At 35.2% G+C, this 25,463-nt stretch overlaps 1 protein-coding gene across 1 annotated transcript in view; it reads left to right on the top strand.

Moving 5' to 3' along the window:
• Positions 1-25,463, top strand: part of SRT1 (sirtuin 1) — a 159,683-nt gene that overhangs the window by 123,218 nt on the left and 11,002 nt on the right. Inside the window, exon 10 of the mRNA XM_089821024.1 lies at positions 18,173-18,266. Within this exon, the coding sequence (XP_089677150.1) occupies positions 18,173-18,266 (94 nt within the window). The remainder of the gene's footprint in view (positions 1-18,172; positions 18,267-25,463) is intronic.

The raw sequence follows: 25,463 nt of genomic DNA, 5'->3' as shown, positions 1-25,463 counted from the left end.
TAGTACATTACGAATTCGACAAAATCTCTAATCATAATGAAATTGATTATTAATTTAAATGAATCAATCTGCATTTTTGGGAAAGGATACAATTTAGTTAAGAAGAGACTTGACATAAGGAAAAGATATAATTCTTGAAGACGACCATTTCAAATATGCGAGATAAAAGATTGGGACATTCATCATTTTATAGGTGTGGAAGAATACATGAAAATCCACGTAAAACATGGCAGATTTGGAGTTCAATAATTGTGCAATAGGAAGATATATATTTCAATCCTTAATCAGTGAGACATATCAGATACATCAATCGAACTACTAAGGAAATACATATCAATTTTGAGGGTATCTGTGACAAAAGACAATAATCCCAATCAGTATTTTAATAATACAGTGAGCACACAGAATCATATTATTGAAAAACAATACAAGCATCAAATAAACAATACATACCATGCTATTGTTTTCATCAGAAGATATCTAGGATGATTCTCATAGAATACAGTTTAAGATTCTATGAAAGTCATATTATAATACTAAGAAGCATTGAATTAGGAGATTATAGTGATGAGGAGCATCATCAAATTAAAAGTTTATAGTATTAAATATTTTTTACGTTGAAGGGAATACAATGTGGTCAATTGAACTTATCCATATGTCAAAATTATAAAGGAAAGTGGAACAATTTGCAATTTTATCACCCAACAAACAAGTGACATAGAACACAAGATCATAGCAGCATCAAAGATTCAATACATTCAACACAGTATGAGGTCAATCAAATAAGAGAATGAGAGAGGGTGTTAATACATACTGAGTAATTGATTGAATATAGGGGATATATAAATAGCCAATGTTAAAAACAATAGTGTGAAGTTGGACATATTGACAAAGAGAAGAAAAAAAGGAATACGCGGAAGGATGATGTATCACACAAGAGTAGAGAAGATCATCTGTAGTGTAGAGGCACTTAAGAAATAAGATATGCAACTCTGATTTTCCAACGACATTAGAACTCCATGGGATAAATGTATAATAGGATCTTTATACATACTAAGTAATTGATTGAATACAGGGGATATATAAATAGATGATGTGAAAGACAATAGTATGGAAATATCAACAAAGAGGAGGAAGGAATACGCGTAAGGAGTATCACACAAGAAGAGGGAAGATAATGGGTAGCGTTGAGGCACTCAAGAAATAAGATATGTAACTGTGATTTTCCAGTGACAATAAAACTCCATGGGATAAATGTATAATATGTTCTTAGTCATATACTTGAATACCAACAAAGACAATGCTTTCATGTAATGCCCCCATTTCTGCGAGCATTAGAGGTTGTGGGATTAGCCTATTATAACAATCCTTGTAGTCTAATTTTTGCAGATAGAGGGTCTTCTGAGTCAGAGGCTTGGTTATGGGAGGGTCTTGTCCTCTTCAATGTTTAGTATTTTCAGTGTGGTCTTTGTTTGACTCAGATTGGACTTTGTTTGGGCTTAGTTTATGCAACTACTATTTATGAGAAGTTTGGTGATGGTTGAGAGGGATCCTTTCTATTTCAGGAAAGTGAATTTCATCACATGTGGAAATAATAGGCATGACTCCTGTTTCAGAAAACATATTTAAAGGATAAGCATTTTTGGATTTATTGATATTTTAGTGGCCAAATTATTATTAAATCATTAAATGGCTTATTATAAAGTTAATTTAACTTAATATTCACTTAAGTTGAGGGTTGAGTCATCATTGGAAGGGGCCATTTATTTAATTAATTCATGGAAAGCCTATGCGAAGGAATTAATTGAAGTTTTGGAGTAAATGATTATCATTTTGTATTATTACAAATTCAAATATGAAACCAAAAGCAAAGTTTGCATCTAAGTCCAAATTTTATGGAATAAGCTATTGGCCATTGGTGTGTTGAGGAAGATTTTGGCTGTAATTGTTATAAATGAAAGCCTCTAGCTATGATTTATTCATCTCTTTCTATTTTGCCTTTACGAACTTGGTGAAGGTTTTGAGGGTTCAGTGTTGGAAACTTGGAGAGGATTGATTCCTCCATTTTGGTTGCACTTTGAGATGGTAGAGAGCCAGTAAATTGTATCTGAACCAAAGTAACAAGAATCGGAATCGGATCGGAATCGGCAAGGCCGAATCAAATCGTGAATCGGCCATGAATCGGAATCGAATCGGCCATGAATCGGAAAATTTAAAAAATCCTTGAAATTTAGTGAGTAACTTATTTCATAAACCCTTTATCACTGATTCGATTCACCGATTCACAAAAAATCGTTTGGCTTGAATCGAATCGCCGAATCGCGTGAATCGCATGAATCGCCGTGATTCTTGGAACTATGATCTGAACTCTGATTGCGATTAGTCACCAAATTGATGCAGTTGTATATCAATTTGGATTTCTTCTAATCTGCAATTAGTGTCCGAAGATAAAAGTTTTTAGAAGAGTTCAAATTGCTATAGCTGTGTTTAAGGTGAACGGAATTACAATAATTCTGGGTGCTTAAATATCACTGTTTCTTTGCCATTTCCATTGCCACTAGAGGGCATATTTGAGGGCTGCGATCATCTCTATTGAACAGCATTAAAGATCACTGCTGGAGCAATCTTTGCTCGGTTTGACATGAGGTTCTCAGCAGTGTTTTTCACTTTTATTAGGTGCTACTCGTCAAGGTTGCAGATTTCTGATTTTGGAATGAGGATTACATCTATCCCTGCTGCAATTTCTGCAACGTCTGATACAATTGACATTATAGGTTCTCTAACCTGGTTTTTGATTACAGTTCATGTTTGTAACAATTGCATATGACATAGCTATTGGAATAAATAGCAAGCTTCTATGGTAAATTGTACTGCATATCATTGAGTAGTTTGGATTTCATATTATTGTGCAAGCATTCCTATTATTCTGCAAATTTGAAAAAACGAAACATATGTATTTCAAAAACATTCATGCACCACAGTTCTAGAGAGAGCCAGCTGGGCTCTTATAGTGGTATCAGAGCTTGCATGATAAGTGTTTGACAAATTGTCAAACCACTAGAATTGAAGTTTGAACCAGTTGTGGTTCTTTACATTTCATTCATTAGATTCAGCCAACTATTTGATGGTATTAAGGAAATAAGAATAGATCATGGTGAATAAGGAATACTGAGTGCTGATTTTTGAATTAGTTGAATAAAAGTATTCAAATTAGGTGATATTGTGCATTACTTAACCTATGTACAAATATCTGGATAGAGCAATTACGAGGAATTGAATTTATTGTCCTGATTTTTTGAGGTCCCCTACGAGGGCACATAACAAAAAATCTCCCTATAATATTAGTTATTGGTAGTTTAGTGCCGCATGTAATGAAAAACCTAAAGTAATATTTTATAATAATCTCAAAATACCATTGAAGATTTACATAGCGTGAATATTTGTGGGTTTTCTCAGTTTATGCTTAGTAGATCTCGAGTAGCTTTCTCTGTTATGTGTTGTCATGAAAGCAACAAAAGAAAATACAAGCAAATGCAAAGGAATCCATGAACATTTTCCATGAGCAGAAAAAATTTGTCATGCTCAAGAGCAACATGGAAAAGGCAAGGTTAGACGGGGTAACTATGACACAAGAGGGGTAATGCCTCCCATTTTGGACTGACACTGCTAGAGCACCAAGACACCTTGCGGGCAAAAAGTGGCAGTCCTTGACCACTATTAGTAGATTATTAGTTAAGATAGTAGAATAAAGAGGAAAGTGTGAAGTCTTATAAATAAGATGGTTTCTTGGAAAGAACAAGGGATTGATCGCAATCAATGTTTATCCCCAATAAGAATAATAAGGATCTCCAATAAGACAATACCATGAATGCAATGTGGGATAATTATATTTCAGTCAACAAAAGGAATTATATATATTACCATTGCCAGCAATACACATCAGTAAGATGGTGAAGCAAGAAGGGAGTAACCTCCCATCAAAAGATAAGCACATGCAACCAAATTGAGATACATCCAAGCTATGCCGGAACACTGATCAGAAGAAGACACTGATAAAGTCCTCACAGATAAGTGACATCAAGGTTATAGACTTCAGTCTCTCCATATGCAAAATTTAAAGATTGGGTGTAGCCGATTAGGAGAAGTTGCCTGCCCATTTACTGTGGATGATGGTTGATCAGTATTACAACAAGCACAACATCAATATGGGGTTGTGATGATCATGTTTAAGAAGTAAGTCTATATTCATAACAGTATCCTCATCTGAATGACCAAATAGAGACATATGAACATAATTAGCAAATGATTCTATCATCAGCATTGGAAGATCGATTGTGGCAATAGTTAGTGATAATAAATGTGCATATCAAATACCATCACAAATGGATTGATTAAGTCAATCTGATAGATCACCTAAATAACAGAAACTATCATTGTCAAACAATTCTAATCAATGATTAGATATGTCATAGTCATCAATTAATGTATATCGCCAAACTTTTAGTTAGATTAAGGAACAGTAGAAGACAAATATAAGTCTGAGGGGTATCGGTTTTGCAACCAAATAATGATCTCATCAATGTCCTACTTATTGACAAAGCAAGCAATCAGTCGAGAATTGTTATGGATGAATGACAAGGCCCATTCACATGATGGTTACTGGATATGGAGTTATGATGATAACATAATTTTCAGTGATAACTAATTCTAACAAAGGCAAAAGAAGGAAATCAATAAGATGTATTGATTGATATTACTAAGTAATTGATATTATAAAAATCTATAATGATATAATAAGAACAATGATGACTAAAGGCATTGTTTAAGGTTAAGTAAACTGATCAGTTATTGTTGAAGACAGGGGGTGAATAAGAATGGCTACTTATGAAGAGGCAAACATGTGTCTCTTGGAAAGCATCACTTCAAGTTCAGCATACCAAGTATAGAGGGAGGTCAGTTCCTCTCATTCAATCATAAAGTTATTTTACCTCTTTAATCAATACATTTGGATTTTCTCTTATGGAGATTTTAAATAATCAGGCACAAAGAGGTTGCAAGCACATAAATTTACATTGGACACAGTCCCATTGATTGCAAGCAATAATCATTGATATATCAGAGAAAGCATCATACTGACTTTGCAAGGTTATATATATCCAAATTTGAAACAGCAACTCAATCGCTGCTAAAGCGATATTGATATCAGACATTGCAAGTATTTAAATTCCATATCGGAGATGGCAATATCGTTGCTATAATTAACCTATCGGTCATCATTGCATATATTATTAAAATCAGTCCAGATGTAGCAATTAAATTTGCATAGACGACATCATCTCATCTATTATTGCACACAATTAAGGAATATGATTATGCATAAAATAAGTTGATAAGCACATTCCCTTTTGTTATATCAGAGAAGGCTAATATTCTTGAACAAAGACCAATTTTGCATAATCCTCCATATCATATCAGATATAGCAGTGAGCTCTATTTATATATTATCAATTACATCTTTTTTCATATTCATGAGTCCTAATCTATAGCAATAAATTAGAGAACTCATAAGCTGTGATAAACGTTCAACTATAAATTCATAAAAAGTTAAAAACATAAATGTAAATAAGGTAGGGAAATAAAAACATACCTTGCCATGTATATATAGCACCTGCACAGTAGTTAATAACTTACTGCATCATTTGCATTGCATTCTTAGGCATCATCCATTGCATGCTCACCCTTGATGCATCCTCACGTACATAAGCATCCATACATGTACTCATACCCATGCATCTACATACATAAATGCATGCATACTCACACACATACACGCCTACATGTATACATCTCTGCATATACATAGGGACATGCGCACATACTCATCTACATACATGTACACGGGTACACACATACATACATGCATGAGCAGCCACATGTATGCAACCATGATTATCTACGCAATCACATCGTGCATCAACATACCGTGGTTTGTGTGTGTGTGTTTGTTGGCATCCATATGACACCCTAGATGTATGTATATATACATAGACATTACATTGGTAGATGCTCGATCATTGTAACATGTATGGTCATGTCCATACAACAATAATGCAAGATGCTCAAGCATCATATTCATAGATGGACTGTTAATCCATAATCAGGTGTCGCTGCCGATTAATGGAAGAATGAGGAAATCATGATCATCATGATTACTCATAATAATCAGTATTATTATTCTGCGAATAAAAAGTATAGTGCTGATGATTATTGACACTTGATCATTTGTCATCTTTATGCAACTCATGGTGATGCTAACTAATCACATCAGCACTTAACAATAAGTAATGACTCTACAAACATGCCCTTTCAGATGCATATTAATATTTCATGTCATTCAATTATGAAGACATTGATCGAGCTTTTTTATTATTATTGTTCCTTATGGATTTATCGCTCTGTTGAGCAATATCAATTGCTGACGTAACCTGCATATTATCTGAAATGCAAGTATCACATAGCCATATCAGACACAGGACCATAAACGGACAAATACATAATTCTATATCAGATATGGCTCTATCATTGCAGATTGCATATTTATAGCTAAGAAGATCAGAGACAGCATACTGCCTGCGACCATCCCTTGAAGAACATAATATTTCATAGAGGATTATCGGAGATGGCTAGCAGGTAATGTGCATGTACATATCGACATAACAGAGACAGCCATAGTGTCATCTGAAGGTTTGGATAGTATTGGCAGACTTAGTCTGTTATTGTATTCCATTTGGCATTTGAATAAAGCATTGTAGATATATAAATTTCCATCACCATATTAAAACATTGTCATTGCATCCATAACATTGGACATGGTATCTGTTTATAAAGCATTTCAAATTACTAGTCATATACACATATCTGCATTATCATTCAATAATTCATTTCATAGCATTTGGAACTGCCAATCAAAGTATCTTTGCATTGCTTATTATAGAAGAATTGAGTATTCCACAGTGTCCAAGAATAATAAGAAAAGGGACATTACATAAGCCATACGTGAGATACTATGCTTCTTTCTCCAAATGGCTAACAAATCTGACTGCAACTGCTTACACACACACACACACACACACACACATATCTTCATCTAAGATCAAGGACATAATAGTTTGCATACAAGTTCTCACATTGTTTGGATGATATGATCTGATTTCAGTTAAGAAGCTTTGAAACATTTGAAGAATCACTTTTTTACATTTGAGATTCAACATATTGATAAATGATCTGGTTCATGGTATAATTTCTAATAATTTTAGCCCTGTTACCAAAAGCAGGAGCTTTGACATCATTATAGGGTGCTATAGAAGCTGTTATTCTTATGATATCACTATCACAAGAAGCAATTAAAAGTCTCACCTCTTCACACGGATGTTCTAATAACCTGGTGTTGTGCTAAAGAGAGCATTGAGGGCTGCAAAGCCCCATTCAGAAGCCTCCAAGCTGACTGGTCCACTTTAGACAAATGAGTCTAGATAGAACACCATCCGAAAATTCCATGGACTCCAATTGTAGTACCATTACATAGAGCCAATTTCCTGTTTCTTTTTCTTCTTGCAACCCTTAGCTGTTCACCAATAAATGTTGTTAAATTCTTTTGGGAAAATATCACTTTTATGTTCTGCCATTGACTTCTTTTTGTTTTTGCAAGCTGAATTTCACCAAATATGATGCACACTTCCAGTGTAGGATGAAGTTAAAATGAAACACAGTTTTCTGTACTAACACCACAATTCTTTGTACTAAAATCCCACTTCAAAGTTTTGTATCAGGAAATTAAGTAGTTACTGATTAACTGTTATAAACATTGCCTTATGTAACCTCAGTATTCCTGGATATTTGGATTCTAGGTGATTGATGATTTGTGAAACTAATAGAATGACTATAATAATCACAATTTGCAATTTAATCTGCCCGAGTGATTCCGTCAAACAGTTTGCATGTTTCAGTTTTTATAGAATTCTGATTCTGTAATTGCAGGTGTAACATAATTGCTTAATCTGAGGCATTTAATAGAGTCTTGACAAGGAACAAGAATGTTGTAAATAACTGCAGAACCAAAAAACTCAGAAATTGTACAGAACCTAACCTTTTATTGACAGCTCAGTTACTCGGTGACTCTTAGATAACCAACAGTCACATAACGGTGAGACTCTTGATTACCAAAAACAAGAATAAAATTTTCGATATGATCTGCCACATACACATGACATTTTGTATGTAGATGCTGAATACTCCTTATATATATAAACTGATCAATAAGGGAACTCTTCGCAGCCTTAAGTTGCCTGCTCATAATGAAAGATTAAACTAGACAAACAATAAGATAAATATATTGCGTATACATAGAAAAGATCACAATTTGTATATGAATCCAACCATCACAAGTAAGAACATTTCTCCTGTAGTTAGCATACTTTAACACTCCCTCTTAGCAAAGGAGATATCTTTTCCAGATTCACATGTCTTATGTCATGGAATTTGTCAACATGATAGTTGCAATGGCTACACCCGTTGTGAAGGAAACCAAAAGTTTGTCACAAAGTCTCTCAACGTGATAGCATCATTGACTCACTCAACATGATGTTCACCATGGCTACTTGCATGTGTGAAATAAACACAAGCTCTCATTATAGAGTCACTCAATATGATGGTGTCATGGCGTATCTCAACATGACATACACTATGGCTACTCGGATGGTGGAAAGAGCAATATTGACTTTCACCTTTAATTTCTGTCTCAAAGAAGAATGCATTACAAGAGTTGTTACCTCAAATTTCTCCCTCTCGAAGAAAAATGCATTATAAGCACTTTCACTTCAAATTTCTCTCTCAAAGAAAGAAACATTATATGAGATTTCACCTCAAATTTCTTCCTCTCAAAAAGGGCAACATTCTCATAACTTTGATTATCACAATATATTATTGTTGGCTTCAATTTTTTACCAAACAGCAGGCTTTGAAGGCCACATTATTTTTCAAGTTTGCTTATTCTCTACAAATGACTTGGCACTCTCTATCAGCCGCCCAAGTTCCCTCTAAATCTTCAAGAACTTGCATCAGCTTCCTAACTTGTGCGTTCAATATTGCTTGCAATACTTGCCTTAGAGGAATGAATTTCAATATACACCTCTGGAACTTCTTCCATGCTAGAGTTCAGGACTGTCCTCCTTGACCTTATCCTAGATCACCCTATTCTAAATAAGTTTGCTTAGCTATCATTGGATAATAAAGATTGACTAAGCATTTTTGTTCTCTGCAACTGAAGAGTTTTACCAAGGACTTTGTAATGTCCTCATTTTTAGGAGGTTCCTGTAGTTTTCTAGGTCAGTTGACCCTCGTGAGTTGACAGTGGGATTTGAGGGTCTCAATTGTGTAGTTATAGGCCTTTCAGCAGCCGATGGTGTGTTTTGGCTCCGTTTGAGGAAGTCAATCAGTTGGTTCCAATGAGCTCAGTTGAGTTAAAAGAGTTGAGTGATGCTCTTAGTTTTTACTTCAGGCTTCTGGTTTGGGCTCCAAGAATCTTGGAGAGAGCGTCTATTTATAGTAAGTCACCCCCTCATTGGAACCAGGTCAAAAAGTTTTAAATCGTGGGCACAAGAAACAATGGCCTTGTGTGTCAGAATTTTATGTTATGGTGGAAAAGGTCATTTTTGGGAGCCAGAAGCAATTAATAATTATATTATGATGGCACTTTATTATATTTTAATGTTGTGGAGTTTATTTGGGAAACTTGTGCCACTTGAAGATTATAAATATGAGCCCATTTGATGGGAAAGTTGTTGTCAGTAAAAAGTATTATAGCCGACAGGTAGAATTGGTATCCAAAAGGGCGCGTGACGGTTGAGTCACCCCATCGGGAAAGTATATGTCCATCATCCGAATAGACTATTGGATCATCATTGTAATCATTGTATTTGGAATTGCATATTGCAAAGGTTGCAACAAGCGCAAGCAGAATTAGAAAAAGAAATGGAGGCTGAAAAAATGCTACCGAAGGACATTGCCGACAGCTCAAAGAGGAACTTGGTAGAGCAAAATATCATAAGGCAGGTAATGCAAGTTGAAGTACCCATGAAGCTAAATGACCTTACAATGCCTCAGCTATGGACTACAATCCTGAACATGACACCACTTCCAAAGGCAACAGAGGAGCCCAGAAAAGACGCACAAGGTGGAAGCGACATGACTGTGATAGATCCAATGCTAGTTGTGCTCACTACGAGAAGGCACCTTGAGAGATGGGTATTTTGGGAACCATCCTCATGGACACAATCGTAGATGGAGGATTAGGAGTGAATGTGCTACCAGAAGATATATGGAAGAAGTTGGGGCAACCTACGTTATGGCCACCTACATTTCAACTGCTCATTGCCAATCGACACATCAAGCCTTTAGGGACTCTGATGGTGCAACCTTTAACCATCGGGACACAACCATTCTTATTGGATTTCTTGGTTATACCATTAAAAAGAAAAGGGTATGAAACCATCCTTGGACGGGGCTGGCTAGTATAGGTGAGAGTGGAGGTAGTAGGATTTGACATAGTGGTCACCATAGATGATGTGTTACTAGCCACCAGTGAAGAGGCCGCAACCAAGAACTCAAGTGAGCAGGACCTTAGTAGGTAGGGTAGTAGGGTCAGCATCAGACTCGTAGTGTTGATACTTGTCACTATCTCACCCATGAGAGACGTACCTAAGGTGACAGATCTTCCAGCCCCAGCAACGAGTCATCATCCTGGAGCTACCCCCACCCCCACCACTGACAAGGAGCAGGACTGAGAGGATGTTGGAAGCTATAGAGACAACAATGGCCACAAAACTCACCACACCATCTAACACTTCGACAACCATAGAGGAGGACATGGAGACAACTTGGCAAATATACTGACTGGAGGTAGACAAGTAGTACACTCGACACAGAGACGTGCCTTGGAGTCGGTAGTACGGGAGTTAGGGTAGGTCTTGGCGTTTATGAGAGTTGGTTGTCTAGCGGCGTTCTCTGTATGTTTTGAGGCGAGAGGATGGCCGAGCATAGAGACCCTAGCGATGCAAGAGGAGTGGAATACCCATGAGCCTGTGGTGGAGAGCAGAGTTGAGCAGCTCATGTGAGGGATAGTATAGGTGTATCGGGAGGCATACTATGCTCTGTGCAGGAGTAAGGTAGATGAGGTAGCAACAGTATAGGTTCCGGAGGAGACTGCTACTAGATTGGCCTCAAGAGAAGCAAGTTTGGCCACCCAGCAGGCGGCTTGGGGAAAGGAGCGTGCGACACTCATCACTGAGAAGGCAGTAGTTGTATCTCAGTTGAGGGATGCAAAGAAAGAGTTAGATACAAAGGAAGTAGAGCTCCAAAAGATAGCCAGTATGATGAAGAGAGCACTAGAACTACAGATGCAGGCCAAGCTGAATTTGGACACTCGGACGCAATAGGTGCAAGAGTTGCAGGCACACTAGAACTACAGATGCAGGCCAAGCTGAATTTGGACACTCGGACGCAATAGGTGCAAGAGTTGCGGGCACAACTGAACGAGCTTAGGGCACAGAAGGCATCTGCCACACTAGTTGGACCAAGGACGCAAGCCTCTACTTCTTAGTTGTTTTTGATGTAATTAGTGGATTAGTTGTTGAGTCATGTTTTTTGAGTTGTGATGTATAAGTTCTCTCTATTTTGTCGTCCGGAGACGAATTTACTTTTTGGGGGGGATGATATTGTTGGTAAAAAGTATTATAGCGGATGGGTAGAATTTGTATCTAAAAGGGCAAGTGACGGTTGAGTCATCCCTTTGGGAAAGTATATGTACATCGTTCGAATGGACTATTGGATCATCATTGTAATCATTGTATTTGGAATTACATATTGCTTATATGAATAAAATTTCTTTTCTGTGTTACATTCTAATCTATTAATGTGATAGTAGCTATTTACTTTGTACGGTAAACAAAAGGCATCCGTTCATTTGATTATCTTATTTTGCTTTGTCGTCTTTGTGACATTTCCTGAAGTTCTGATTTTATGTGCCCTTGCTGAAGTATAAGGGTTTGAGATTGAGTTTGTGCATCAATCCACCACTAAGGTAAAGTAGTATTGATTTAATTTTCAATCTAAATTGAAGAGACTTCTCATACTGTGTCTATTGTGGCTGAGAAGCGATTGGCTTGCTGAAGAATTTAGTTCTAATTCATTTTCAATTATCTCTATTGTTGGGCAAGAGTTTAGTCTGCAAATTGGAGCTTGGTGCTGAAGAATGTGGTAATTCTGGATATCCTAGTTTGTTCAATTTGTATTAGAATTAGTGTGTTGGATTTACAGCTTGAATGCCAAGGTTTCTTGTATTTGGTGTGATTTCTAAATAAGCTTTGGGCAGCATTTGTAGGCTTAGACTATGAACGCCAGATTGAAATTGGACCAAGCAACTTTCAGTTTGACTTTGCAATTACATTCTACGGTAAAGGCTGGGTTCTTAAATTTGTAAGATTCAGTTTATGTTACATAGTTTGAAAGTATAACAGGCTGGCTTCAAATTCTGAGTTACAGCAGTCAGTCAACAATTTAATCCCCTTTTCATTATAATGTTGTATGGTTTGCCAATAAATAAATTTAGGGGCTGGTGCGAATCATTTTAGAATTGTTCATTGGTGTTTGATATTTATTTATGCAAAAACTATAAGGCCAAAATTAGAGTTGTGATCTGTTTGTTATACATCCTGATATTGTGTTTGAAAATTTAAGACATCATATATTCCGTGGTAATTGGGTTGCTTGCCACGTGTTTGTTGAAATGTCAAATGTCTGAATAAGTGGTATTGTTAGTCATGACAAAATAGGGTTATTACAGACTTTAGTACTTGGCCTTGCAATGCTGCAACCCACTTAGCTGACATTTTCACTTCTTCATAGAACAATAACATTTTTCACTGCAACCTCAGGGAAAGACTATTAAAAACATAGGGGATTTTAAAATATATATAGACATAATTCAACTAGGCATATCATAACATTGATAAACCATTCACCATAGTCCTTTTAGAAGATCAATACATGTAAAATTATCAAATGACAAATACTAAGTACTTTCATTCTAACAATATTGCATACATATAGCAAAAATCAAAATGCCTAAAGGTTTCAAGTATCAAGCATGAAATCAAAATGAAATAAAGAAAAGTCCAACTAAAATAGTAAATACCAAATACCAAATGGAATCTTTCCTCATTGCTGTTGCTGCTCTATGTATTGTTGTTCCTTCATAGCAAGTTTGGAGAATCTAAAAATGAGTAGAAGAGTTAGTGTCTTAGTGGTTTAATGGACCACATAGATTTTGCATATTTTTATGCCTTTAAGACTACTAAGGGCCCACGTGGACAACAAAAACTAAAAAAATAGGATTTTTGCGAGTGTTTTGACATTACCCGTCTACCTGGAAAAAAGGGGACGACCAACAGTATTGGGGACAGATGAGGGACGACAAAGCCGTTCCTGATATTGACAACCGTCCACAAGTTTCTTGTAAAAAAAATTTTTGTTTCAGGGACATTTCCAAATTTGGCAAAAAAGGGACAGCTTTGGGGATGACAAAAATCCCTCCGTACATCCCCGTTTTGTCCTTGGGATGAGTACGATCGCAAAATCACAGGGGACGCGTCCTCGTGGAACACTGCGTAACTATGATACTCCTTGATTACCAAGTGCAAGAATGAACTCTTTGATATCAACAACCACATACGCATGACATTTTGTATGCAAATGTGGAATACTTCTTGTGTATGAGAACCGATTAATAAGGAAACTCTTTGTAGCCTTAAGTTTCCGGCTCATAGTATATGATTAAAACAAACAACAATAGAGATAAATGTATTGCATATACATAGAAAAGATCACAATCTTTATACTGATACAACCATCGCAGGTATGTAGAGATCTCCAGCAGCTATTATACTATAACAGAATACTTCATTCAAATCCATGAGCCCAAGCCCTACAAGCCTCCAAGCATAATGACCTAGTGGGGATTTGAAGCTTGGTAGCAGCCTTACCAACGAAGTGTTTTGATCGCTGCACTAAATGGGTGACCCCATCTTTAAGGGGCAACTTCTTATAATATTATTTTAATTAATTAAAAGGGATTTTAAACTTTTAATTATAAGAAGTATTTTATAAATGCTTTCGAGGGAAATTAATAATCAAGGGACCAATTTTGGAAAGTATGAATGGACACATAGCCTCATTTTGTATGAAACTTTCATATGAATTTTCCTTCACTCAGATTGATTATTTTATTCCATTGCTCCATTGAAGAATGAAAAGCCTTGGGTATTTGAAGTTCTTGGAGGTTGAAAACCCTTTTCGATTCCATTTGTGGATAAAAAATCTCTAAGTCTAGCAGGTATGATTCCATTTCGGGGTCATATTGTGCCGATTCATTGAAGATTAATTGGTGAATTAAAACCATTCTCAATTGCTATACTGCTATTATAGTGCCAGAACAATTTTTCTTTAGCGTGACCATGGTGTCGAAGTGTTTGATTTTGGTCATATGGAGTTTTTAATGCACACTTCCAGAATTTTGCAGTGCTGCTGTGGGATGTATCTCTTGCCCAAAATGATGCTATACCCCATAGGGACATTTTGGGGATGTGAGGATGGTTAATAAACCTCTCCACCTTGTACCCTTTTTTGTCAAAATTTTGGAAATGTCCCCAAGATGTCAACAAACGTTCAGCGTACATTAGGGGATGGCTAGGGGAAGCTTCAACATCCCCTAATATACCCAAGGACATTTTAGTTGTTTTAAAATGAGTTACCGGCTTTCACTGCTTGCTTGGTTTAAGACACAATATCTAAGATTGATAAAAAAATATAAAAATGGTGCATGCCATAAAGTTTTGTGTGGTTTTGAAGGTCTTAAGGTGGGCTTGGTGGCAGGGTTTTTACCCCTCAAACATGCGTTATATTGTGACATAAAACAAGACAAGGGAATAACAACTCAACCTTATTCGGGGTCCTACCTTCAGTCCCTCGTAAAGGGTGCTACCCCTCGATCTTGTTGGGAGCACTGCCTTCAAAGCCCCATCACACTGCAAGTCTAACCAGGAAATAAGCTAATCATGAATTGTGATAAAATAAATCTACAAAATAAATCACTTGTCGCAAATGTCTACATCTTCATAGATGAAGACTTAAAACCTCAATAATTGATTATCTTGTTTCATACATTGGACAACTTATTTAGTAGACGTGGACAGCCATACTGCTGCATATGAGTTAAGTCATAGTTGATAGGAAGTGGTATTCTCATAATGGAACATTGTATCAATCTTTCCCTGTATAGACAACTCTTATAACAATCTCATCTATTAGTGCCCTAGTTGAGGTCGAATTAGAGCCTAATCAGTTATGTTTTTACTTAATGGTTCCTCTTTGTTAATATGTCTAACAAAAATGCATGCAATATTGAAGGCTTTAGAATAAAATTGACAACAAATACCTCACTTGGTTATACAGACCAATCAGATATGTCTTTATTATCTCATGATCATTTTTATATGTAAATAACATTACAGTTCCCATGCAATTATGGATTGCCTCTATTGTCTATGATGAGTGCTAAATCAATGCTATGATATGAATATCTGAAGTTTCCTTATATTTTTAAAATTTCCCTATTTTTCTAATAGCAGCTATTCTTTGCTGTCCCCTGAAAAATGGCATAAAAAATCCCCGTACTAGAAACTTGTGTCATTGTCCCATGCATCCCCATCTTGAAAACTTAGGGGAGGATAAGAATTTCGGCTATTGGATTTACAAGCAAATATTTTGATATCATTATAGAGCATTTTTGCTGATTTTCAGAGTTACTGGTTGTTGATCATCATTTCTTCACAGAGGATCTTGAGTGCCATGCTTGGAGGAATCACCCTATTATCATTGTTGATCCTAAGGTTTACACAGTTCATCTATTACTCTCACTCTGATTTTCAAAACTAATATCCAGTTAGATTTTGTGGCTGATTGCCTATTATTTGTTGTTGATTTTGTAGCACCAGCATATAAGGTTTCCATATCAATTTTGGCAATTTTGAGTAGGCATATCATATCATTACTTGCTGATATCATTCATATTGAGGGGCGGCAGCATTTCAGAGGGTTTGTGGTTGCTGGTCATCAACATTTAATAATCACCTTGCTGATCTGAAATGTTGTACAGTGTACTATCCTATAACTCTTTGAAGAGGAGTTGTACTCTTTTTTTGGGTGATTTGTCATTTGTTTGGTGCTATGAGTTCATTTTAATCACCATTTTAGGCACCAGCATTTGTACAATAGTTCATTGCATGTTTTCAAGTTTCAGCTCTAACCATTGCCATCCAATATCATTTATTGCCATTTTGGAAGGTTATAACTTGATTGCCAACTGTATAAGCTAATATGAGTTGATTAATGATGTTTAAAAGTTAATGTTTATGTTGCATTTTGTCACATCAGCAATTGTAATTTTCCCATTAGTAGAGATCTAGAATAAAAATTAGTTTGAGGTTTCATTTTGATTGTTGTTGATCCTTGTCATAGATATTTCAATCTCAGATCTGAACATAATTATTATTGTACGGTGTACTGCTGTAGATTCATAGATCTGCAAGTACAATTGATGAAATTGAGCATCTACATGGTTGATTTACTGTTTGAGATGCAAGGGTGGGTCTATATCAGCACCTAATGGTTTATTTCAAGAGTTTCCAAACACCTGTTTTAGCTTACAGTTTGCTGTTATAGTTTTTTTTTGGCTTTAAGAAAAAAAGAAAAGAATCAGGAAAATAAAAGATAAAAAGGGGACATTACATTAATCTGTGTATCACAAAGGTGCATCCGTTTTAGTCTATTGGTCCACAAATACTAACCTAGTCAGGGCATGTGGAAGCACACAAACTACTTGGTTACATGCTCCAATGAGCTTTAGCTTAAGCTGCTAAATGCTATCGATAATCAATGGTTGATAACAGCTCTTCTTCAAGATTAATGATTTAATTAAATTTGTTTATGACCAAATTGTCCGATGGTATAATTTCCTGATCAGTGGATATTGACTAGAACATGCATTTGTTTTCACAAAATTCCATTTGATCGATGATACAAAATTCCATCTGATCAATGATTTATAAACTTTCTTTTGCACATCTTTAGGTATTGAAACATGAGTGAAAAGGGGCCATGATTTTCTCAATCAAGCAAAAAGATACTGCTGAATTTTCTCAATCCACTACTAATTTTGCCACCAGACTTCATGGTGCATCATCTCATTTGGTGCTATAGAAATGAATTCTTGTAGAGGTTCCACGTGGTCATCCTTCAATTCACATGGAATAAACACAATATGCTAAATGTCTTTCATTGTTTCTTGTCTGCAGCTTTACTTCTCCAAACATGGTCAATGATCTAAACTTGCTTGCTTGCAAGATTAACATCTTAGGCAAACCTGTAGATCCTCAAGATGGATGTGTGGCAGGCAAATCTGCCACATACACTACATAAGTCAGTACCTAGTCATCCAAAAGAAAGGAATGATTGTTTTACTGACAAGCAAGTGCCAATAGCAGGTTAATGACTAATATAGACATAGACTTTGATAAACAGGGAACTTGACCAAGGCAATGCACGTGAAGAAACATGTAAGAGAAGGAACAAATCAGGTAACTGTGGTAAAAAGGTCAAAGTGAGCACTTCGAAAGGCATGATAAAATTTTCATGGCTGGCTTGTTAATAGTATGTGTAACTTTTATCTATGACATATTAAGTACGAAGTTTGAACCCTAAAGGTACAATAAAGAAACATGTAGATCACAATAAAGATTCCTATCCTCCCACTGTTCTACCTATATCATTCCAGTAACCTACAGAGAAAGATGTTTGTATCACATTTTGATTGGGTTTGAACTTTTTCGTAACTGATCTTCGAGCACGAATATATGAGATGTCCTTGTTGCATAGGATATGATCCACATGTTTCTCAAGTTTATTGAATCTGTAAAGCAGTTACACCGTAATTTATTGTATTGTCAAAGTTAATTTCACTTTCTTTTGCTTATTATTATATTATTTCTATTATCCATGGCAGGTCATTGCTGGTGTAATGCAGTTTCTGAATTACAAAATTCCAGCATTTGTTCGAGTGGACTGCATCCAAGTTAGTTTATCCTATCCTTCAAAGAGTAAGCTTATCCTCTTTGTCCTTTTTTTGAATTAAAATTATGTTACCAAAGACTAAATTTAATTGAGACGACTCAATTCAGGAAGTGCTAAGGAACAAAAGTCTGAAATGCAGTTGGTAATTTTTGTTAGGCAAGAACTTTCGTTCACTTGAGATCTTTGAAACATTGTTTGCTTGTCAAGTTATGTAGGCTCTTTATGATTTAGCCAATGTTACGTTTGATTAGTCTATATTGCTAATATGTGTTTTAATTTCTCTGTATTTATGAAGATCTATAAGGAGGAAATACTTTCATGAGGAATTATGAACTTGGTCAACTCTTCCTTTTGTTGTCATGAGTGGAAAAATATGAAAGGGGAGTCAGATTGCAAATAAAAAAAAATTTCTTATGAGAATCATCTGTACCAATGTGTATGAGCTAGATTTCCTAAAGTGGGGTTGATCTGTGGCTACCCAGATAGAAGCTATATCCATTCACTGTTGCGCTGAGAGTCAATTTTGTGCCTTACCAATAAGGCATCCAAATTTAGAAACTCAGGGACTCAGTGATGCTACAGCTTGTGTTACTGTTCTTGGAAGAGTAAGATGCAAAATACTGATATACCAATTATGATTTGGAACTCTGACTGCAAAAAATATGTAGCTCAAAATATTGATGGAGAATTGGGAGTCAGTAAAGACTCACAAGCTCAAAATTTTAAGTTGCACTCAAGACCAAAAAGCTTGGCATATTAAAAGATATTTAATTTAAAAAAAACTTAAATAACATTTAAAATAAATGAAAAATGGATTAGTTGACAGATTGATATATTTTCTATTAGTTTTAGACAAAAATGAGTAGTAGTACAAAGCGTATTATAATACCACATAATGATCAGTGCTAATCATATAAATTTACAAATCCATCAAATATTTAGCAGAAATCTCTTAGTCTTGACTCATAGCCCCTACTGCTTTTATTTTTCATTTGATGTGCGCTTGAAGTGGATTGGAAGGTAAGGGTTCCTCATGGGGACAGATTCATCCCCTATCTGTCATTCAACCCCTCCTGATGCATCTGCCTCTACTGCTGCTGACCCATTTTCCCTCCCTCTTCTAGATCTTAGATCTCCTCTGCAGTAAACGTGGTTTCCACATTCCTGGCAGTCTTATTAGAACATGTATCAATGTCTGTCATCATTAATCTCCTTCCCCTCCCTGTTTTAATGTAATTACAAAAATATTTTGCTCAATCAAGAGGTCATTGAGGAACTTATATGTCAATGTAATGTCCTCTTTGTGAATTAGGATTTAGTAATTTACTACTAAATAATTATAAAATTAAAATATGAAAATAAATAAATTGTAATACAATATAATTAGAAGCTAATTAAGATTATTGATAGGTCAAGAGGTATGCAATTAGTTGTAACTTATGACTCCGTCAACACAAGATATAAAAGGGAGGATAGTTCATCTTAATGGGGATATATGAAGGGAGCGAAATATTTTTTTGATGCAACAATGGACATATAAGCAGGTATAGGTAGCAAGCAACAATGACAAATTACTGAACAAAGACAAAGGTTAAGGCACAAGTGATATAGTAATGTGTAGGGGAATAGTAATGTGATATAGGTAGCAAGCATCTAGACTAAGCATTTGATCCCATTATTGAGTTTTTTAATATTTTGTTTTGAGATTTGGATGATGTTTTTCAAGTTTGTGAAGAAAAATTTCAAGGCTTTTTTTGTTGATTTTGTGAAAATATAAAATAAAGAAACAAGTTTAGCTATCAATTTAAGTAGTATTCTATTATTTTTTTGCACTTGTATGCTTGATGCTCATAGTTTTTTTTAATATAAATTTATTTATTTTGTTATTATAGGCATATCAAAAAATTATAATATATTGTGGAAGAATGTTCCTCATCGATAGTCAAAGTTTGGTGGAAGAGTAGGGAGTCAACAATTTTAAAATTGATGTTGGATCTCCCTTATGGAGACATACCACAAGAATGTCACAGGTTTCTGAAGGTGGCTCATATATTTGAAAGTGTAATTGTTGTCAAAGTAACAAAGGCAAACCATTCAATTACCCATATTCTTAGGTTAAATTTCTTTTTATGGGCCCTGTTGGTAAAGGATTTTCCATGTGCAAATGCACAAATTGGAGGGGGTTGTCTAATGCACAAATAGCTTCATTTGTAAAAGAACAAGAAGCTGCTAATAAATTGATAAAAAAGATCAAAACAAAGTTTCAATCAACCTTCAATTTCAAAGAAAACAATGCAATTACTCATGAAACCATCCTCCAAACACCCATTCTTGCAAGTACCTATATGAAGAATGGAAGAGGAAGTAGAAACTATTTCCTATAAAACAGGTCCATTGGACACCACATTTAAAATGGAGGCAAGCGAGCTTGCTGATCAATCCATCGCACATTGCCTCTATGCCAACAGTCTTCCTTTCAATTTGGTGAGATCACCATATTGGAAGAAAATAGTGGCAACTCTAAATAAAGCATCGACTTTGTTGGTTCCAAAAATCGCAAATTGGAATCCTACAAGTCTTGCCAACTCGGTGCTGGGATATCCAATTGGTTAAGGGCAACTTGATGGAATTGAATAGTGAAATTCGAGTTCTCTGCACTTCTGGCTTTGCAAGGCCAAGGCTGGTGTACCCGATCTTGAATAAATCACTTAAATCCAAGATCCTTATAGCAGATTGGTTAGAATATGATTGCAATGAAAGTTTCCCAAATGGCAAGGATTATTGAAAATTTAAACTTGCAAATTATGAATTATGAACAAAAGTAAATGATTATATAAATGTGAGTGTGTTTTAAATAAAAATAGTTATTATAGAATATTGCAACAAATGAATATATTAATTCTTCAAAGGAAAGATGTGAAATAGTTGCCAGCATATGGATGATGAATTATGAATAACATAAAGAACAGTGCTGAAAAAGGGCAATAGAGTCAATGTCATAAGTTTAAAACGTATAACTTTATAAAATTCTACGCACATTAATTATTAAATAATTTACTAATCAAGATGCGATAGATCAAATATATGGACACAATTTTAAAATAGTCTAGAATGTATTTTAAATCCTATGGTTCGGAGACAAACTAGACATAGATATTGGAACAATTAAATATTTCATCATATCTATGATGTTTGATTTTAAAATGCGATAATTGACCCTGTCCACTTATCTATCATATAAATTATTTATAGAATTTAAAAATAATTATAAAGGACAAAAGTATATAACATTTCAACTCTAAAGCTTTAAGCAAATATGTTAAGTTTTCAGATTTTAGGGCAGAGAAGAGATATATAGTGCAACAGTGGTGAATAATTACTTGCACATTATGTTTTGGTGTGTTCGTAACTCACCACCCAACACATAATATATATATGAGATGAAGAGGTGCGTCTTCCAAAAGACATGACACTTCAAATGGGGCCAATTAAGCTTTCCCACTTAATTGAATTATCATATAAAATAATATATTTCATATTATTATTATATTGCCATAAAATATGTTGCCACTCTTGGCTTACATTTGCATATTTAATTATTTATTGTTGATCTTTTTTGTAAAGGCCACAAACATTAACACTCCCTCTTGGACTTGAGAAGAAGATCAACCAATAAATCTCAAGTCCATAAAAGATCTCAACTTCTCTATCTTCACAATTGGTAGAGGTACCAAAAAACATAACTTCAATAGATCTCAAATCTATTATTTATCCCATACATCATCTCATGATGTAAATCTCATACAGATCTTAAAAGGTCTCAAAGTCATCATCATATGCTCATTAAGTATTAGTCTCCTAAGTCTAACCGACTCAACCAATATCAAATCCATGATATCAAAAGCATTGGCCGAATATCAAGTCCATGATATTCACTAAATGCTTCGAGTAATGACTTCCCGACATCAAGTCCATGATGTCACCATGTACTTAACCTATGGATCCAAGATCCACGAGTCACAAGGACTCAATTGACATCAAATCCACAATATCACCCATACTGGTATCTGAACATTAAGTCCACCAAGTACTAAATCCAACATTAAATCCATGATGTCATCTGTACTGGTATCTAGACATTAAGTCCACCAAGTACTAAATCCGACATCAAATCCATGATGTCACTCGTACTAGTATCCGGACATTGAGTCCACCAAGTACTAAATCCTTGAGTTGAGAAGACTCAAACCATGGATTGCCACTATCCACAAATCATAAAAAATATAATCACATAGATGAATTTAGCCACATATGCATACAAATAATATAGTCTATGCTATATTCACATATTAAAGAAATTATCATCCAAATATCTCAATTATAGACACAACTATATAAAAGAGGTTAGTATTTGCTATAACATAGCCAATGATCATAACAAGCACAACCAATAATGTAGCCTAGGCTAATTATAGTCTTGGCTAAATACATAGCCCATAAGAATATATATAAAAGAAATGCTTATACATATGAATCCCTGAAGGAGGAGTTTATAATGCAAAACTAGGTGAAAGTAGGCCCATATATAAACTTCTTAAGTTCGAGCATCTTTAAGGTGGGTTCAATCCACGTATGCAAGTTCTCAATTTATCCATGACTATCTTAAGTCAAACCAAATTGAAGTAACTGGGGTCCATGACACTTAATGTGATCTACTCCCTTAGAGAAGAGTTTACAAGTTTCCTATCTGCTCCCTCTGAAGTTTAGGTTTAACTACTTTTGGTAGGCCTCCCTCTCAATGTGTACATTATAAGGTCCCCTCCCATTATCTAGCCAAAGTTTATGGATAACTTCTCAAGGGGTTACGAGTCATTATCAAACCATGAGGATTTTCTGTTTATGTCACTTAGTCCAGATTTATCTTAGAATTAATGGTTTATACAACCAGTTTTAATTCTTTAACTCATACTCAGAAATGAATATAATGTAATATACCTATTGATATTCAACCTTAAATAGAAAAATATTTTGCTATGTTTAGAGTACACTTGGAAATGTTCGAATGCTATTGGAAATGATTCCTTTTGACATTTGGGGGCTTCCTCTGTGCACTTTGATATCAATCCTCCTTTTCCTGCAAGAACATTCTTAGAGGAAAAGATCAAGGACATAGCTCTTAGTATAGAAATACAATAAATACAAAAGAGGTTTATTACATTAGGAATACAATACTTAGAATGTTAATGTTATTAATTTAATAACAAATATATGTATTTTCTTTATATATATAACATCATAACAAAACTCTTCATTTTACATGTATTCAATAATTCTCCATCTTATATACATAAATGTAATAAATCAAAATAATAATTATGAACTAACCTCATTATGTCTTACTTTGAGTATGTTCCCCAATCTTAATAAGATATTAATAAATGATTGTTCATACCTTCCGACACAACTTTGACTAGTGCGACATGACCTTTATGACTTGTATACACCATTTGGCTTCTACGATTGAAATCAATATTTGACTCCTCAAACATATTCCAATGCCCTTACATTTTAGGCGCAAATAAATATGTGACTTGGGCCCCCACAAGTGACATGACCCCTCATGACATTCCACTTTGGCCTACTCACCAGCCAATCCATGAACGCCAGCGAAGCAGAATCCCTTATAGAAATATTATAACCCTAGAGATGCCTCAAGATATCAAATCCTGCATAGAATGGAACATACATAGCGGTCGCCAGAGACGAATCATTGGTTAAGCATTCATATTGCTTCATCTTGTTGCGGAAAATAACGTCCATGGAAAACTGGTTTGTAGCATACCACTTGGTATTGGAAAATGCCCCTTTAGTATTCTCCAACAGAGGACCAAGCTCGACATTTGCAGGAAGTCGGTGCTCAACTACAAGAGAATCACATGCCTACTGCAGGGTTTAATGACACCAAAATTAGGGTCTTATAGGCATCTTAATAGTAGAAAGGAAACCACCTAGAGTTGTGAGGGCTAGGGTATTGAATTCCCATGTTATTTGTCTCCAATAGTGGGATACAACAAGCCATCAACTGTAACTCTGAACGCCTAGAAATTGCAAGGAATTTCGGCATTCCGATTTGCAAATTGACCAAACAAAATGGTGGAATAAGAGTGCCTAGGTCTGCAAATGAATTTCTTGGCCTTCACAAGGCAGTGCTATGAAACTACCAATATTCTTCGGTATAAACTCTTCTTATCAACCATAGTGAAATAAAATATGAGAAGACTCCAAAACCTCCAATGGACAAATTACTGCTTAGTTACAGTTGATATAGAAAGAGGAAGCAACCAAGCTCATGTTAATCCACAAGCTCAGCTGCCTGCATTCTCTAAGCATTTCTTCATTAGACCTGGGAGGCAATTCATGCACATAAACATCCCTTCCGACACAAGGATCACTTTTATTTTCTGTTGTTACCAAAGCAACAACCCAACAGGGTTACCGGGTTTAGATTAAGATTGGATGTAGTTTCCTTTGTACTTCTGTGAACATCTCCTTATGCTCAATTCTGCCCATGAATCTGAATGGATCTACCTTCAAGCAGTTAATCTTCCCACGAAGGAACCTGCTCTGATACCATATTAAGTTTTCAGATTTTAGGGCAGAGAAGAGATATATAGTGCAACATTGGTGAATAATTACTTGCACATTATATTTTGGTTTGTTCATAATTCACCACCCAACATATATATATATATGTGTGTGTGTGTGTGTGTGTGTGTGTGTGTGTTAAGTTTTCAGATTTTAGGGCAGAGAAGAGATATATAGTGCAACATTGGTGAATAATTACTTGCACATTATATTTTGGTTTGTTCATAATTCACCACCCAACATATATATATATATATATATATATATATATATATATATATATATATATATGAGATGAAGAGGTGCGTCTTCCAAAAGAATATTATAGAATATTATAAATCAAGAGTGCATAATAGTATGAATATGTAAGGTTTTTGGAAATTGCATATGAATATGATCTCTCTTATGTTTTTAACATCTCATATTTATGCATAAACAAGAGGTGTCGGTTGCTTTTCCAAGTATCACATCTTTTAATAACAAAAATCTAATCATATGTTTGATTCAGCAGTTTTATGATTTCGTGCCTTTATCTCTTTAAACGGTGCCGATTCGAAAAAGTTTGCTCGACATTGGAA

Source organism: Cupressus sempervirens, chromosome 3 (genome assembly GCF_028749045.1).
Source record: "Cupressus sempervirens isolate cs-2001-9-10 chromosome 3, ASM2874904v1, whole genome shotgun sequence".
NCBI classification, from domain to species: Eukaryota; Viridiplantae; Streptophyta; class Pinopsida; order Cupressales; family Cupressaceae; genus Cupressus; species Cupressus sempervirens.
This window is presented reverse-complemented; position numbering and strand designations above follow the sequence as displayed.